The 20,081-nt window shown below is 32.4% G+C and overlaps 1 protein-coding gene across 1 annotated transcript in view; it reads right to left on the minus strand.

The window, feature by feature from the left end:
• The window catches only part of LOC123667622, a 534,718-nt gene that overhangs the window by 77,750 nt on the left and 436,887 nt on the right, over positions 1 to 20,081 (minus strand). Inside the window, exon 4 of the mRNA XM_045601487.1 lies at positions 16,993 to 17,163. Within this exon, the coding sequence (XP_045457443.1) occupies positions 16,993 to 17,163 (171 nt within the window). The remainder of the gene's footprint in view (positions 1 to 16,992; positions 17,164 to 20,081) is intronic.

Here is a 20,081-nt window from a genome sequence, read left to right on the forward strand (position 1 = left end):
TTATGAATTATTTCTATGTATATTTATTATTAAAAAAAGCGTTATAATTGTTGGAGTTGCTTACCATAGTGTTACGAACACACAAAGTAACAATAGGAACAAACGACAGTGTGTGTGTGTTATAAAGTATTTATTTACTATTATAATATGAAAATTATTATCTGATAACGTGTAATAATTTTTATTTTTATCTAATTCCTAAAATACATTTATATGTACCAGTATAACTCTAAGCCATCTTTATTCATTATACAAATGGGACTCGGGGAAGCAGCAGAGTTTTCATTAAAATACTAAATCGCCAATGGCTCAGTATCTCTGCTTTTGTGATTTCATTCGAAGATGTAAAACTCTTAAATGGACGTTAGCTTATTGCAGTATTATTAAACAGAGGTTATTTGTTTTATTTATGCCAACAAATATCACGCATTGCGATGCGTAATGTTGAATGCGAAAATAATAATAATAATATTGATTGCGAAATCGAATACAAATGAATACTTTGAGATACCATAAAATATTTTTTTTAACTTTATTAATTAATCAAGTAACTACACAAGTTTGATGGTTATAAACAGTACCTAATACACTATTATTAGATAAATATAAAGGTATTTGTTATGGGTTTGTTTTTGCGGTCACCAAACCGCCAGCCCAGCGTGGTGGCTATGGTCAAAACTCACGAGTTCACTTAATTTTTGGCGCGAACTTGTGGAGGCCTATGTCCAGTAGTGACTATATTAGGCTGAAGCGATGAAAGGTATTTGATAAATTAAAGAAATTGTAAATAAAAAAGAAAATGTACTAATTTTGTTTGCTTGCATACCAGTAATTACAACGTAGATAGACGAAAAAATAGTCAAATAAAAAATCATTAAAAAATCATTATTAAAGATAAGTCAAAAAAGTACTCGTCAAATATTGATCAAATTTAAATAGGGCCATACGATAAGCGCTACCATTCGATTAAAAAAAGAATTTTTTTTATACCACTAGGTCGACAAACAAACATACGGCTCACCCGATGGTAAGAGATTACCGTAGCTTATAGACGCCTGCAACACCAGAAGCATCGCAAGCGCGTTGCCGACCCAATCCCCAATCCCCCCAGGAGCTCTGGTCACCTTACTCACCAACAGGAACACAATACTGCTTGAAAACAGTATTATTTAGCTGTGATCTTCTGTAAGGTCGAGGTACCCCCAGAGAAAGCGTATTTTACTTCTTAATGCTTTATTACAAAAAAATATTAATAATAGGTATTATAATTGTGTTTGCTCGCATACGAAAAAACCCGACTTCAATTACATCGACGAGTAATAAAACGTAAGTTGACGAAAAAAAAAAAAATAACAAACGCACTAGTCGTCACTACGATTTTCAAGGGTTTCCAATTCCAGTTTCTCTGGGGTTCCACCCTACCCCAGTCGGGCTGCTCCATATTTTGAATAGGAAATTCCTGCTGTGCCCTACCTCAGTTACTTATTAGAAGTTAGTTAGAATTATCAAAATCGGTCCACCCAGTAAAAAGTTATGAGCTAAAAAAAAAAAAATCGAATTGAGAATCTCCTTGTTATTCGAGGTTAGTTAAAAATAAATATAAATATACAAAAGTATTGGGTCCAAAGTTAAGAATTTATTTATATAATTCATGAACATGCCAGAAATGCTCAAAACACATCTAGCATTCCTATTTCCCCGTTCTCAACCAGTGTTAAGATTAGTCCCTGCATTGTATTTTATTTTCAGCGCTGACAATACTCGCTACTGATTAAAACGTTACTTTAAAACTTAAGGTTTCAACGTTTAATTAAAATCTCGTGTGTCTTTCACGTTGTTTCTTTTGTGTACGTGTTAATATCTTATGTTTGGAATAGTAATCGTGTTGTTTCTTTTGCTTTGAAGCATCTTTATTGTTAGATCTTTGTCTATTAGTTTTCTTATAAGATCTTATGTTTAGTAAAGGAATAAGTATGGAACAGTGAATAAAAGTTATAAATACTAAATGTAAAGAAAGGAAAGGGTATTTTATTTTTTAATACTTTATTACAAAAAAATATTAATAATAGGTATTATAATTGTGTTTGCTCGCATACGAAAAAAACCGACTTCAATTACATCGACAAGTATAAAACGTGAGTAGATGAAAAAAATTAACAAACGCACTAGTCGTCACTACGATTTTCGAGGTTTTTCATCGATTTCTCTGAGATTCCAAGCGACTCAGTTAAAAAATGCATGTCAATATTTATAAACACAATTGATACAGCTAGTTTTTGTTTTCACTCCGTCGATACGGATGGATCAACATTTATCGGAATGACATGAAAAATTCGAATTTAACCGCTTCAGACCGGCGCGAGTGACGACCGGCGGCTCTCAGAATTGTTTATTTTCATACGAATTTTATTTGACAACTGATTGACGCTTGTTGAAAATGAAATAAAAATACTCTTGATATACTCTTAGTTAGACATTCATCGTTTGGAATTGGATTCGGTTTATTTTATGCATAGTTTTCATTTTTTGACCTCATCATAGTCATGATTTGTTAGTTGTAATTGATAGAGGACAGACTTGCTTATGATGTCGCCAGATATTAGCAAATATTGTGCATTCTTAGGTTCTATGAGTATTTTTTTAATTTTTAAATAGGAATTTGTAACAGTTTTGATTTTTTTTTCGAAAATAAAATCAGACTTAACGCATACAAACTCGCAAACCTTCTAAGATGATAATTCTTGTGGTTAGCAGCCCACTGTTTTTTTTGTTTATTTATTTATTCAACAATTTATATACGTACAAAATTATAAACATAATATATTTGTCATGGAGACTCGCGTGTAATATAAGTTGTACTTATCCCTGTAAGAGATTTCTTTCAGCACACCCAAAAAGGAACGGTTACAGGTTAATTAAACTAGATAGACGTACAATAAGAAAACATTAAATAATTAATCAATATATATATTTGGTGTAAGCAGCCAATTTTTTACAATTCTTTGTTTCCGATTCACTAAACCATTTCATGTAACAAGACACTCTCACTATATGATATTAGTTGCACATAAAAAGCTCCAATCGTGACTGAAATCTACTCCTAAAAAAATTAAAAATTAAACCAATCAAATTATAATTAATTAAAAATATCAAAACTCTAAAATCAAAACATAAATGCACGTTCCTATCGATTCAGTAAATGATGGTACTACTATATCTATATCATAATTAAACAAAAAATTTATAAGCGCTTTAAGATGTCACTTTCAGTGTCACTAATTCAACTTTGTCTCAGACGATTTCACTCTTCATAGTTACCGCACGTTTTATATCGATCCTGAAAGACTGAATTCTAATTAAACCTTCCGATGTAGTGCAGTAAACAAAACAAAAACGTTACATTAAAAAATACCTTCTCATTCACTAAATTCTTGCCGCTCAAATTCGTTCTTCTTTTACGATATTTCACTTTCTGTAACAAAATGCTCAACTTTGTATATTTCTGCAGTGTAAGCATAATCTCTTACTCGTCCTTATTTAATTAAAGGCGTATTCCTAAAAACACTAACAACTTCTCGTTCGAATTCCCGTTTCCTGTTTTCAACATGCCGTGTTTGAATTTCGTTACTTTTCACGGTTTGCCCTCGATTTTTTTCTCCTCTTTTTTCCTATTGAGTAAACTGCGCAGAAAATATTCGATCCGAGAGACGAGGTTTCCGTGATATTTGATATTGCAACGATTCTTTTTGTTCGGAATTGTCCAGAACGAACGTTTTGTTTAGATACGGCGAAAGGTTTTAAAGAATTTCGTGTTTAATGTCGGAGATATTTTCATTGGAATGATTTTGGGCACGTTGATGGAATATTGTAAGACTTTTGATTGGTTAAAACTTTGTGTTTACGAGTATCAATGAATACCTTAAAAATTTTGATGATAAGGCATGGGATTGTATTAGGCTTGACCAGGCTATCTCTATATTCCGTCCTGTCTTCTGACAAAGTTCCAAATATTGTTAGAGATTGCATGTGATGATTCCGGCACACATCATTGTCTTTGAATTTTGTTTAATTTTTTGTATAACGACCTTAAACTTGCAAAAGAGTACCGACAATTTTTTCCTCCAGCTTTTTTTCCTCTCGACCATTAGGTTATATAAGGTAGTATCTTAAACGACAAAAAAAAAGAACTTACTCGTACTTCAATTTCTTTGTCGAGTAATACAACGTAATTAGACGTATATATAGTAAAGTAACTACGCGTTATCAAAAAATTACTCAAAAACTAGTCATTAGATCTAAATCAAATCGGGACTACAAAACAAGCATCAACTTTTGATTAATATAAGAGTCATCTATACCCAGTGAATAGTTATGCCGTATACGAAGTAAATCGACGAAAAAAAAGTAGCCTAATAAAAATGTGTTATTAGATATAACTCGAGAATTACTTGTTAGATCTCAATTAAGTTTCAATGAGATCACGTGACACGCACCACGTTTCAATCAAATCAAAAACAAATCAATCTAATTCAGAACCATCTCTTTTTTTGGGAATCGTTTAAACGTGAAAATCTTTAACAGCCAGACAAAAGATGTAAGGTAATTCAAGTTACAATAGATGGAGAAAACAGCCAGTTTATAGGTATTCACGTAATTTGACGCCGCGTTGGCGCAACGGTCACAGCTATGGATTGTGCCGGTTGCGCAGGCGGTTGCGGGTTCGATCCCCGCACATGACATACATTTGTATTGGCCATACAGGTGTTTGCCATGGTCTGGGTGTTTGTGCAGTCCTTGTGGGTCTCCCCACCGTGCCTCGGAGAGCACGTTAAGCCGTCGATCCCGGTTGTTATCATGTACACCTGATAGCGATCGTTACTCATAGTAGGGAATATATCCGCCAACCCGCATTGGAGCAGCGTGGTGGATTAAGCTCTGATCCTTCTCCTACACGGGGAAAGAGGCCTATGCCCAACAGTGGGATATTACAGGCTGAAGCGAACGTAATTTGTCATGTAGGTAAACAAAAAAGTAATATATTTAAAGATAATTCCAGTTTCCCCGATAAAGGAGCTCCGTCAAACGACTCTCACGTAAAAAACTTCGACAAAATCTGCATGTTAGGTAGCTTGGTGTAAATTTGAAAAGTTTTTAATTTCGTTCCGTTTAACGGTTCTACTTGAAGATTATTCGATGAATAATTTTTGATTATTGAAATGAAAAAAAATTACGCACGCTTGACTTGCGAAATAAGCCGGTGAACGCGTGATGAGAGCGTTACGAAAAGTGTGATCGGTACGGTGAATGGAAGTTTAGAGGGAGATGTAAGCTAGGCATCTATTAAATTAAGTAATGAAGTAAATGATTTCAAAGACTTTTTTAACCGACTTCAAAAAAGAAGGAGGTTACTTAATTCGACCAATGGGGATTACTTCGTCGTTTATGAACCGATTTTGATAGTTCTTTTTTGTTGAAAAGAAGATATCCTAAGTGTGGTACCACGATAAGGAAACCAGGATCTGATGATGGTATCCTAGAGAAATCGAGGGAATCCCTCAAAAATCCGCATAACTTTTTACTGGGTGTACTGATTTTGATGATTTTTAATTTAATCGAAAGCCGATGTTTTCCATGTGGTCACATTTAAATTTCATTGAGATCTGATTACCACTTTTGGCATAATCTTTGATAATGCATATTTACTTGACATTTTTTCGTTTACCTACATTGTATTACTTGTCGGTGTAATTGAAGTCGGTTTTCTTTTCGTTTGCCTGCAAACACAATTATTATTACTTTTTACAGCAAAAACTGCAGATTTGAAATAAACAAATGATTCAAAATAAAACAAACTAAAGGTTATCTTAGAAATGCTTCAATAGATGGAAATATGTTTATATATATAAAACACAAAGATTTAATCCCTTCAGTTCGATTTATTACATAACTTCGTAAGGAAATCTTAGAAAATAATCTTTTAGTATAATAATCTGGTACAATGATATAAAAGTCACGCAACTTGTATAAATACATATGTACTAGCTATACCCGTGCGAATAATTCGCATTAAATAATTATAATAATTATCACTTTACAAAATAACAAAAAAGTATTTATACGTGAGTTGATTTGAAATAGAACAAAAAAAATTACCAACCATCAATCATGATGACGTTTTGTTTTAAAATAAAAGGCGTCATATGTATAATTTGAATAATTAATTAAATTACAAAAACGAAAGTAATAATAAAATTTTTAGTTGTCGATGCCGGTAGAGCAAGCAATTATCTATAAAATGATTTATAATTTCTGTGGAGTAATTGTGAGGTTTTTCCTAAAAAGGGAGGTAAATATAACCTTTTAATATATATGATATTCATTATCTGATATCTGCTTTGACATGTGAACGCTGTGTCACCTACAAAGGTTACAGAATTAATTTGTATTTTCTATTACAAAAATGTTATCATGTGTGTACTGCTGGTGTCCTATTTAAATAAATAAATAAATAAATAGCCTTAGTATTATTTAAAGAAGATTAAGCGTCATCACCTTTACATAAAATTTAAAAGAAAATATGACATTTCAAAATAAATAAATCTAAGCCAACTGTTTACATTACGAACGAAATAAGCCACACTTTGATCTTAAACAAAGCTCACACCAAGCAAACGTGAAAAAGAATTCGCTCTCGACGGAGCTGTCAATATCTTTGTTTAAAGCATAAATAAAAATAGCTGGAAAAGCGTAAAGTGAAAAATGCTCAAAGATACTTCATATTTCGAGAATTCGAAGCGTATTTCTTCGAATTTTTAGATTTCCGTTAAAGTGACTGAAATATTTGTAGCGGTTGAACTGTTCGCCTTTTATGCGGTCTGCGATGTTGTTTTGACATGTTTTTTATTTGATTTTATGTCGAATATTTGCTAATTTGATATTATCTTTCACATATCTGTATAAATATCTAATATATAAAATTCTCGTGTCGCGGTGTTTGTAGTTAAACTCCTCCGAAACGGCTTGGCCGATTCTCATGAAATTTTGTGTGCATATTGGGTAGATCTGAGAATTGAACAACTTTTATTTTTTACCCCCTAAATGTTAAGGGTACCACCCCTAATTTTTTTTTAATTTTTAGATAAATTATTTATTTTTTATTTTATTATGATTTGACGTTGAAAAATACATACAACACTAAATTTTCACCCTAATACCACCAACCCCTATTTTTAAATACTGTTTAGGGGCAAGACAACGTTTACCGAGTCAGCTAGTTATCTGTATGAATAATATATTATAAAACTTGAATTGTTGTTTTGCGCACTCCCGGTACATTTTTACTAAACTATTTTCATTAAAAGTTACCGGGAAGAGATCTCTATAAGCGATAAGGCCGCCTTTGCATACTTTTTGTTTTCTATCTAATGTTTCTAAATTGTATCTTTCTTTTAAATATATATCTATCTATAAATAAAAATGTATCGCAGAAATACATACGCGCGCATAGTTACCGAACGACTGCATCGAATCGGAATTCGTTCCTTTTTCTGTATTTTTGAAGTTATACTTCTTTTCGTGCGTTAGGAAAAAACGCGCGCACCGTCACAACAAAACCGATGCCCTGAAGTTGCTAATCAACGAAGAAGTTTTTTTTTTTTGTTTTATGTCACTAGGTCGACAAACAAGCGTACGGCTCACCCGATGGTAAGCGATTACCGTAGCTTATAGACACCTGCAACACCAGAAGCATCGCAAGCGCGTTGCCGACCCAATCCCCAATCCCCCCAGGAGCTCTGGTCACCTTACTCACCAACAGGAACACAATAATGCTTGAAGACAGTATTATTTTGCTGTGATCTTCTGTAAGGTCGAGGTACTACCCCAGTCCATATTTTGAGCAGGCGGCTCCATATTTTGAGCAGGAAATTCCTGTTGTACCCTACCGAAGAAGTTAGCTACGTGAAGCTAGCTAGCCAATGAAGTATAACTTCTTACTTGCGTACATAAGTACACATACACAAACTTTTTTTTTCAATATTACAATACGATGCATTTCTGTAAATTTGGGTAACTGTTGTCTATGATAACAACCGGAACCGACAGCTTAACGTACTTTAACCTAGGCACGTTAGGAAGTCCTACAAGGACAGACGCCCAGACTGAAAATAAATAGACCTAACTTTACTACAAATGGTAAATAAACGAATCAAATAACGCCATCTATCGGAACCTTTTTGGGTTTCGGTAGATGGCGTTAACAAAAACGTGACGAAGTCATTCGTTCAGTTCATTTTACTCCTCATATTTTTTCCATACCGGGGTCCTTATATGCAAATCGATTCTTAACAAGTAAACTCCAAAAGATACAGAATATTACACAAATATGTCTTACGTATAACATTTGAGTAAAATTACCATATTTCAAAATTCAATATATAAAAATAGTATTAAGTAAACTACATTCCTATGGAACCACAGAGAGCGTTTTATATATTCATAGAAGTAATTCCAGATATCGCTTGAATAAAACGATCGTTTGTATTACAAACGTTTCGTTTCAAAATTGCATATACGGTCTCTTGGGAACGCGATAAGGCATGGTCTGGAATTATGAAAATCAAACCTATGTTTGACTCAAATTATTATAGTTAGGTCTCTTAAATACTTTTGGGTAAATTAATATTACATTATTAATAATTATTATTTTATTTATAAAGTTGCATTCGAAAATTAATATTTTCGATTCGCAAAATCATTCCTGATTTTTTTTTAATTTGCAAAATTACAAAATTTTAATTAAAACAATGTTACAAATACTAAAAAAGCAAAAAAAGTGTTAAAAGAAGCAAAGAGCGACAAATGAAACTTTGGGAAGATGAAGAAAGTGGCTGTTTCAATGTGGATGAGAATAGTGAGAGACAGATCAATGTGCAAAGCTTTAGAGGAGGCCTACGTTGAAGGACAAGCTGTTGTTTGAAACTATTATCGATAGTAAATTGATATAAAAATCCTATTATTTCTAAAAATCGTGGTACTGTAATAAAGGCTTATGTTATTTTATTTTTAATACTTAGGTGTCTAACCTTTAGAGTATTTATACAAAAATCACAAGATTATCAAAAGTTAACATAACATAACAATACACTTTATTGTACACCAAAAGAGAAATAATACATATTAGATTGATTTTTATATATCGCAGTCAACTGCTGGACAAAGAACTCCACAAGTTCGCGCCAAATATGGCGCGAGCTCGTGTGTGTTGCCCATAGTTACCACGCTGGGCAGCCGGGTTGACGGCCGCAGAGTTTGCTTTGTCGCACCGAAGACGCTGCTGCTCGTTTTCGGCCTGTGTATTTCAAAGCCATCAGTTGAATGATTATCCCGCTATCGGTCGGCCTTTTAAGTTGCAAGGTGGTAGTGGAACTGTGTTATCCCTTAGTCGCCTTTTACGATACCCACAGGAAGAGAGGGGTGGCTATATATATATATATATATATATATATATATATATATATATATATATATTATTTTATTTTTTTTGTTTAAAAAAATGAGAAGTAATAATAAGCTAATTGCTGAGTATTTAATGTTTGATCTAGTTTTTTATATTGTTTCAATTCACGCTGCATCTTCTGGTATAAGTATTATTCCGCTCGGTTCAGTAATTTTTGCATTATAACCGAAAAAAAACCGGCTTCCATTTTTTGGTATAGATATAATAGATTTACAGGATACCTCTGTGTATCGTGTTTGCTTTAATATGGTTTTTCATTTAGAAACGTAGTGTTTGATAAAATTTAAATTTAAATTTACCATAAATGTAATACAACTGCTAGCAAACAAAACATTATAAAAGCAAACAGAGGTTGAATCAACAATTAAAACAATGTTATATTAGCTAATAGGTTACCAATCAGTCAATTGCTCCTTCAATCGTGTAAATTTGATTTAATATTAAATGAATTACATTAAGATCTATCCGAGTTAAGAAAATAGTGACACTTCGCTGAAATTTAGTTTCACCCGACGACAAATCAAATCGTCCTAAATTGGTGCCCTTGTACAAAAGGGCTTACTTCAACTGATCAATTTGAACACGGCATTCTTATTTAGAACGATATACTATTTTTTGCGATTTTGACAATTGGCTGAAATTCAAAATCTTAGACAGACTAAAATAAAGAATGTGATAAGCATTTGAACATACAAAATAACCCTCATCGATAACCAAACTGCGAACCAGATGCATTTCGACGTGGCGCTGTACATCAGACGCGGTCGACGAATATAAAACACCTCGAATGTATTGGCAATACGATGCTAACATTTTAAAGATTCCACTTGACGACGCCGAGGAGACTTTTAGATAGGAATGATATTCTAAATTTATATGTACACTAGCTTTAGCACTTATAAAAAAAACTAAAATAAAATGAAACCTAAGTTACTCTATATTGCATCGCTATCTGCCAGTGAAAGTCCCGTCAAAATTGGTCCAGCCGTTTCAGAGATTAGTCGGAACAAACAGATAGACAAACAGACGTAAATTATAAAAAACGTCATCTTGGTATATGTACCGTGTATACATTCATATGAATTTAGTAAAAAGCGGTTATTTTAATATTACAAAGAGACACTCCAATTTTATTCATTTGTATAGATTACACTATAATATAAATAATGTGATATATATTAATACGCTAAGGTTAAGATGTTTGCCCCCCTTTTAAGAAAAAGCCTCACAATTACTCCACATAAATTATATATCATTTTATAGATAATTACTCTACCGGCGACAACAACTAAAAATTAGTTATTGATTTTATTTTGTAAATTAATTAATTATTAAAATTATATATATGTAGATATACATTGAGACACAACGTCAACATGATTGACGGTCGGTAAATTTTTTGTTTAATCAACTTACTTATAAATACTTTTTTATTATTTTGTAAAGTGATAATTATTATACTCATTTAGTACGAATTCTTCGCACGGGTATAGCTAGATATAATAAATGTCAAATCTTGATCAAATTTAAATAGAAACACGTAATGAATACCAATTTTCGATTCAGTAAAAATGAGGTAACACGTAAAAAACAGTCGAAATTAGTCCTTTTTTTAATCTGTATTTATAAAAATTCTGTCAACGATAAAGCCAACGCCTTTGTAGATTAAAATGTCCTCTGTGAAACTATGCATTACGTCCTACAGTAAATATTATGATTGTTAACATTTAAAACAGCCGAACTGGAGCATGAAACTGAAAATGTTTACCTCGGGGACGTAGGTTCGATTCCTATTTATTGTATCCGCACTGCCTCCGAATACAAAGTGTTGTTTATTGTCTGAACGGTTTTAAAACTTTATTTATTCACTGAAGTTTCGCTTGTGGAGTGATTTTTAGATATTGTTTTTGGGAGGTTTATTCTGTGTTCACTATTTTTAGACTCAGTAAAAAATGACTAGTAAATAATTTGATAGCGTTCATAGGCATCTTTATTTTATAACCATTGGACAGCTAAATCATAAAATAAAACTTAATTTTAAATATATAAGAATATTATAATCACACTATTATTCTATATTATTATATAGCCACCCCCTCTCTTCCCGTGGGTGTCGTAGGAGGCGACTGGGGTATAACACGGTTTCGCTACCACCTTGAAACTTAAAAAGCCGATCGATGGCGGGATGGCCATCCAACTGCTGGCTTTGAAATAAACAGGCCGAAGACGGGCAGCAGCGTCTTCGGTGCGACAAAGCCAGCCCTGCGGTCACCAACCCGCCTGCCCAGCGTGGTGACTATGGGCAGGGCACATGGGTTCACGTTATTTTTGGCGTAAACTTGTGGAGGCCTATGTCCAGCAGTGGACTGTATAGGCTGTAATGATGATGATGATGACTATTATTCTTAAGAGATCTGGACCTATACGGGACAAAAGTGATGCCACAATCTGCTCTTAACATATGTAAACTTGTCCAGAGTTTAGCGGCACATACAAACGATGAGGAAATCTGCATGAGTCACAGGATGGGTGAGACATGTATGTGTATCTACAGCCAAAGTGCGACGTAATGGATTAAGCCCCGGATCATTTCTTTAAAGGTTCGTTTGCACTTGGCTAGTAATTTAGTCGAGTAACGACCGCTTCATTGAGTGTTGGTGATGGTTTTATCATGGACATTTGCCGGGTACTTTTTACTTGGAGCGAATATTTTTCTTCTTTAGAAACATGCGTTCATGGTCTAGATTGTTTTTGTTTGCCTTGGTTTATATGGTAAGGCTACTTATTATATTCCTGCTAAGCAAGTAACGCTGCCACGCTTTTTATTATAAAAACTTAATAATCTCGCTCTTGGTAGAAAGCTTAACTAGAATATTTGGCAAAGTAAATTTTAAAACTCTCGTTTAAGAGATATGATCTTTGACCAGCTGTGGGAATCGTATAGTTCAATTTAATTCAGCCAGTCAGTTTGTAACTAGTACACACAACTGTCCGACATCTGTTTGCAATTTGGTAGTTGGGAATAGTACACAGGTAAGTGATAATTTAATGATTAATTAGACTTGAGGGATCGTTTTAGACTTGTTTAGACGTTGAAGAATTGATGAACTTCAGTTGAGCAACTTAGCACTTACATAAATTGTCAAACTTGACGATGTTAAACATTATTTACTGTTAGCTAAATTTATAAGTATTTTGTGGGTACTTTTATTTCATACAAATTGATGGCAGGAGGTCGTAAACTTAAAATAAAAAATGTCTATCAAATTTTTGTTAGACATTAACGATGAGATATTTTCAGGAAATCTAGATTCTAAAAACTAAAAAAACCTTGCTTTAGACTAAAGGATTACAGAATATAATGTAAAAAGTCTGAACGAGCCTTCACATAGAATAAGGGTTCTTTTTACGTTGGGCTGTTAAGGAAAGTGATTGTTCTTCAAAGAACTTAACAAGACCCTTTTGGCTTCACTCATAATTATAGTCTGATTAGTTGCCATTTCTTGATCTGTGATGTTTTAAAGGATACAAGTTACGCCATCTGGTTTTGTTTGCGTAATTTTTAATTCTCTGGTTTGTAGTTTAAAAGCTTTTTAATTATCAACATGGTATAATTTAGCCGCCTATTATTCTGAAAATGTCGCCTTTATAGTCGTAATATTGGTACGAACAACTTTCCTTAATAAACAGGCTGAGCAGTTTGAAATTAATTTTCGAAATTGTACCGATATTTTCTGATATTACCGTTCACACACAAACAACAAAAAAATCGGCCGTATATTATCAGTAACTGCATTCTCTATAGCTAAATATAAAAAGAAGGAAGAATTTATTGTTTCATATTAAAACATATATTGATGATTTTAAGTATATTTTGAATTACTTCTATTCTGCAAATAATCTTTCTATTAATGACTTTGATTACTAGTGCTGGATTATTGATCAAATTCTTATGGAACTTGTGGAAATATACCACTGCTGGATGAAAGCCTACATTGCATAAAAGCAAAATTGGTACAATAAAATTTCTGGTAGAATGCAATTTTTATAATAAGATGTTTAGAATAACAAACAGAACCAAGGATTTATTGATACTGTTGGTTAGTTCGTATACAAAGAAGTAGCATCGTTCTTACGTATTCGTTTGATTATTTCGTTGGTCTTGTTTGCAGTGAGACAGCCTTCTGATCCGGAGGCTGTAGGTTCGATTCCCGGTGTGATATATTTATTTATATAAATATTAGTTATATTTATTTATCGATAAAAAAAAAATTAGCTAACCAACTGTTACCTATAAAGCAAGCATTAGTTGCTTACATAAGAAACAGATCGTGTGTGTACGAATTACGATTAGGATTCAGCTAGTAACATCCCACTGCTGGGTATAGGCCTCTTTCTCCATATCGGAGAAAAATCACAGCTTAAGCGTCCACGTTGCTCCAATGTGGGTGTGTAATAATTCTACTCATATCGCGCGGTTCTCAGTGTGTTTTATACAGATATTTATTTATTATTATTATGCTTCAGCCTGTAATATCCCACTACTGGGCATAGGCCTCTTTCCCCATGTAGGAGAAGGATCAGAGCTTAATCCACCACGCTGCTCGAATGCGGGTTGGCGGAATTATTATATAATTATTATTAGTTACGCTTAAATGAATTTCACCAGTATCTCACAGTTTCACCACGATACCATACGACCCAAACCTAGAACAATATGCTCTATAATATATCACCTAAACAGCACGAATCAAATCAAATTCTCTATTGAATAGAGAACTGGCTGTGATTCGTAATTTATCGATAGATAACGCTTCTAGGTGAGCTAGTTAGATAACAAGGCATGCACATGGAACTAATTATATATCTGGTAATTAGAACAACCGTTCTGGTGTAGTGGCCCGAGTAGTCATCTAAAACACCGACGGTCGCGGGCTCAATCCCCCTCGGGATGTATTTCGAATAATTAATTCCGGTTTGGACGTCTATCTTTGTGGGTCTCCCCATCGTGTCTCGGAGAGCACGTTAATCCGTCGGTCCTGGTTGTTATTATAAATACCTGATAACGATCCTTACTTATAGTAGCCTTATCCGCCAGTACGCAGAGAAGCAGGTGTTGGATTAAGGTCCAATCCTTCTTCTACATGGAAAAAGAACCTATACCCAGTAGCGGAATGTTACTAGCATAATTGTATCGTATCGTAATTAGAATGGAATATCTAGGTACCGAAATTGCTGTATATTTGAAGATCGATTTTATTAGTTTATTTGATGTGCTGTTTGGATTCTAATTTTGGTAACGCATCACTTAAATACTTTCTAGATGAAATTATGTGCCCCAGGCAAGGAAATATCTATTACATAATCAAAACTGCCAAGAACAGGATAAATAATTTACGCTCTGTAGAGTCGACATTAGTGGGAATCAAACTGGCGACCTCATAATTTGAAAACTTTATGTGGTCATTACGTGATCATTCAAAATTAAATTTGATATTGTAGTGGGATAATTTTTAACTCACTTAAATTTTGTAAGAATCTCTTCATCATTATTTGTGATAAAGATTTTGATAGCTTAATAAAACGTGAATCATTACATATCAGAACGATCACAGATATAGCATAAAACATTTTAAAATACCGCATTCTGATATATTGGTAGAGTTCGATGCAGCGTGCAAAAAAGACGTAGAAATGTTAAAACACAAAATACAGGCGAAACAAAAGGGTATTTTCAGGTAAAACCGCAAAAGGAGCCTGTTCACATTTAATGGAAAAAAATATTCACGTCAGCGTTTGCAGAATTTCTAGAACATTTCTTTATTCTGATCATCATTTTCATTTAGCAAGCTATGGGTTGTGGTCTATTCTAACATCTTAAATTCTTTCCCACTTAAATTAATTTTATGGTTCTGTAAAAACTAATTATGAAAGATTTGTTTTCTTAAATAAGATAGTACTTAATAATTGATGAGACCTCTAATCTTGATAAACTGTTATACTTTTATTTTTATTTTTATACAAGTGATATAGATCCACGGGCTTTTGAACCCATGTCCTTTTTTATTCAAAAAACATGCAATTTTTATTTTTATATTTTTTTTATATCAAGGTAGGCGTTACTCAGTAACATCGCTGTTCAAGTTAGACTAACTTAATGTCTCTAAAAGAGACGTGAGTCCACCGACCGGTTCTTATTCTAATGAATGGTATAATTTATCTATGTTTTTATTATTATTATTATAGATTTTTTCCTTAATTATAATAATATACTTATGTCTAGCTTAATCTTACATTATTTACATGTGTAACGTTTACCTACTCCTCCCAAGCAAAGCAACCTATTGGAATTTTATTTTTAACGTTATACTAACTGTTATACGTTATGTAATGTAAAAATTGACCGTATACAGATATTATGTACTGCATGCAATTTTTACATATTTGGTAAGATCAAAAACGCCATGAGTTTGAAAGTATATTATGAAAAGAGCAAGTGAGAATTGGACTCCCGCGTAAATAATTGAGAATCATTGTCTAGTTCATGTTAATTAGTACTGAATAAAACGCGTTTATTCATTTATATTCAAAGTTCAGTGCCTAGAAAATACTTATTCGGCTCAAATTTTAAATATCATAATTATAAATTAAATACTGTCTTTTGCGAGATAATTTATAAAATTAAAGATACGGAGAGAGATCATACCTGATTTGACAAACATACGAAGAGACAGATCATTTTATAAAAAAAAAACAAGGCTAGTCTTCAGATTAAGACCCGTCAAATTAATTTTGTAACAAAATTATGCCAATAAACGGTCAAATTTGGAAAGTTAGATAGGTTAGGGTTATTTTTTTTTGTAAAGATTTTGAGCTTAGGTATGTTAGGTTATTTTTTTTATTCGACGGCTCTTAATCTGAAGACTGACGACCAAAAACAATTTGGTTTTTTGTCCTAAAATTTATCTCTTATATGACAGAAAATCGATTGGAAACTACTTAGTAGAAAGTTATTTTCCGATTAGCTTTTAGTTTAATCTTAAAAAATTAATTATGTACGTAAAATTATTTAGGAAATTTAGTATTTTAGAAAATAACAAATACCGTAAAGTAAAATAAATCAAACAAAATAATAATAATAATAATAATAATAATTCAAACTATTAAGTAAAATAAAAAAAATGTATCTTTATTTATTTTTGTCAACAGTATAAAATTACATAAATAATTTAAAAAAAGTTTTCTAGTAATTTTTTAGTTTTACAAACGTCATATTATACAGTCGTGTGACTGATATTACGTCACTTCCGTTATATATTTTTCTTACGGTTTTGGTATCACATTTTTTTCAGTTCGGTCGCCCAGCCAAATGACAAACCTGCCGTAAGGAACTTCGTTCCAAAAATAGTACAATCTAGTTCGGAATACACAATAAACGGGTTTTGCCTCAATTTTAAATGAAATAAGGTACTCACCATCCATTTTTTCCTTTCCATTGAAGTACCAAGTGACCTTCGGCTGTGGTTTCCCACCCAACACCAAGCAAGTGATATTGACCTTCGTCCTCTCTAGCAGAGGTCCGAAGACTGCGCCTTCAGATAGCACCAGACCGTCGCCAGTTCTGATTTCCACGGATTTAGGTTTAACTGGAACAAGAAAAAATGTTTTAATCTATAAATATTTATAAGTATTAACGAGAAATCTCAAATTTACGAAAATGAAAATTATATTATTAATTTAATCAATGTATTTAAATTATTCTGATTACAATCAACTTGAACAAGAAAAATCAAGCTATTGTTTTATCATTTCTTAAAAATCCTACATATGTAGGTTTTTTTCGGTTATTTTAAAAATGTAGATCTTGTTAAAATATAATATTATATATAATATTACTTTTTAACAACACGATTTACTATTCTTCAAATTTAATATTTATTGAAAGTATTAAAGTCACTTCAGCTTATCGTAGTCCTCCAAAAGTTCGCGCAAGACATTATGGCGCTATATATACACATTTGTTTTGTCCATAGTCACCAGGCTGGGCAAACGGGTTGGTGACCGTATGGTGCCTGCACCGCAGACGCTGCTGCCCGTCTTCGGCTTGTGTATTTCAAAACCAGCAGTTGGATGGTTATCCCGCCATCGGTCAGCTTTATAAGTTCCAGGGTGGTAGTGGAAATATTACAGTAACAAAATCCAAATATAAAAACATAGTAACTCCAATCAGAAAATTAACTGACGTATTTTCATTACAATTAAATTTGTATAATATTTTTAAAATAGCAAAAGCTCGTTAACGGGCTTAAAAGATTTAAGTGTACCTTGTCATTATTCTCCTCGTTTTGAAACGTACACTCGCGTGCATAAAGCTTGGATAGTTTTTTTACAAGCTTTAGTATGGAAATTTTAATTAGATGCTTAATTTGCTCACAACATATCTAGTACACTGTAATGATGTAACATTTTGTATCATTTTCTAGTTTACTGTTTTATTAATAATATGTAACTGTGTTTGTCGATATATGTTAATGAGCGTCGAGTTTATTTCAAATTGTATTTTATTTACAAAAGTCTTATTTATTTTATTGTTTGCTAATGTTTACGCGAATTTCACTCATTATATTGAAAAATTTTTTTCTATGAGGGTTTATTTTGTATGTTGAAATGCTTATCACATTCTCTATTTTACCTTGTTTAAGATTTTGAATTTCAGCTGATTGTCTAAATCATAAAAAAATATCTCTTCGATTTTTTTATTTTTATTATTATAATGTTTATTATGTTATGTTGTTATTATTATTGTTTATTATATAATATTTATAACAACTGTTTCGGATTTTATTGCGGCTTATTAAGTTTTTTAGATGCCCGACGTTTAGGATACTTTACAGCAACCATGGTCACGGAGGACTGTAGTGTCAGACGTCCTAAAGTTAGGAAGTTATTCGAAATATTTTAATTAGTCTACGCATAAATTTATTTGTATTATTTTTTTTATTAAGTTGAAGTTAGGTTTTATGAGGTTGAGGTAAATATATGTTTATTTGAAATATTCTAAAATAGATTGAATATATATTGTATTAAACATTTTTTTTATTCATTAAAATCGCCAAAGAATACTATGCCAATTGAGTTTAAGATATTTTCTTTATTTTTAAGCTATTTTTTAAACATATATTTACTATGAGCTTAATAAATCTATATATTTAATCAGCTGAAAAAGGTAGTAACAGGAATAACTAGGAATTTCTGTATTTGCATACCTGCAATAAATAATTGTATTTGCTCGCAAACGAAAAAAAAAAAACCGAGTTCAATTACATCGACAAGTAATATAACGTAGGTAGACGAAAAACTAGTCACATAAATACGCGTTATCAAAGATTACTCAAAAAGTTGTTATCAGATCTAATGGAATTTAAATGTAATCACATGATAAATAGGTATCAGCTTTCGATTAAATTCAAAATCATTAAAATCAGTACACCCAGTAAAAAGTTATGCGGTATAGTACAACGTCGACGAAAAAATAGTCAAGTAAAAACGCATTATTAGATATAACTCGACATGCACCACCTTTTGATTTAAAAAAAATTGTCGAAATCGGTCCATCCAGTCAAAAGTTCTGAAGTAAAATACATAAAAAAATACAATCGAATTGAGAACCTCCTCCTTTTTGGAAGTCGGTTAACAGCTCAGCAGAAAGTATGATCAATGCAAATACGCCAAAAAATAATACAAATTTAAACAGTTATGTGAAAGAATGTCCCTTTCCGTACAATCACGAGGTACTTAATGTCATTACTTGATTGCTCTGATTTTGTTTTACGTAATATTCATACTGATACGTTTTTTTAATAAATGATCATGATTTTTAATATTATTTGATTGTTTACGATCTTAATTTTATATTACCCGTTACGAGCGTAGAATTTTAATTGAAACTGTGAGCATTGATTGTGGGGATCTTTTTTGATTGAGTATTATTTGATATGTAAATGTGTACTGAATATGAGTTTGTTATACTGATAATTAAATTTGTATGTTTATTAATGTGATTATCTTTGACATCCTTTTTTTTACGTAGGGAAAATCCTTCATGGATAACCCTCCAGCGCGGTGGCGCCAGAGGGTTATGTCAGACTCCTACTGACTAAAAAACCACCACGTGTGAGCATATCCGCCTGGGTGGGGCGAGATGGAGTCGCGCTAGCATTCGCCACCTATGTTTGACATCCTAAGGTAAGCTAATGCCTATGTTTTCGTGATAGCCATTTTCGTAATTTTAATTTAATTTAATTTCAACAGTCAATTGATAGACATAATCGCACTTCATTATAGAAAATATATACTAAAATAATATATTATCTATAATCTGGTTGGAAATCAAACACGCAAACTTGGATCAGAAAGCAGGGTAAATGCTAACTGTGCAAACTAGACAGCTTTTGTACCTTCGAACGTATTTAAATACAAGATTTGGTCCACTGTATCACACTCAACAGCTTGGCAATACATAGTTATAATTTAATAATCTTTTCCTGTTAGTTTCAATATTTGA

Source organism: Melitaea cinxia, chromosome 28 (assembly GCF_905220565.1).
Source record: "Melitaea cinxia chromosome 28, ilMelCinx1.1, whole genome shotgun sequence".
Taxonomy (NCBI): Eukaryota; Metazoa; Arthropoda; class Insecta; order Lepidoptera; family Nymphalidae; genus Melitaea; species Melitaea cinxia.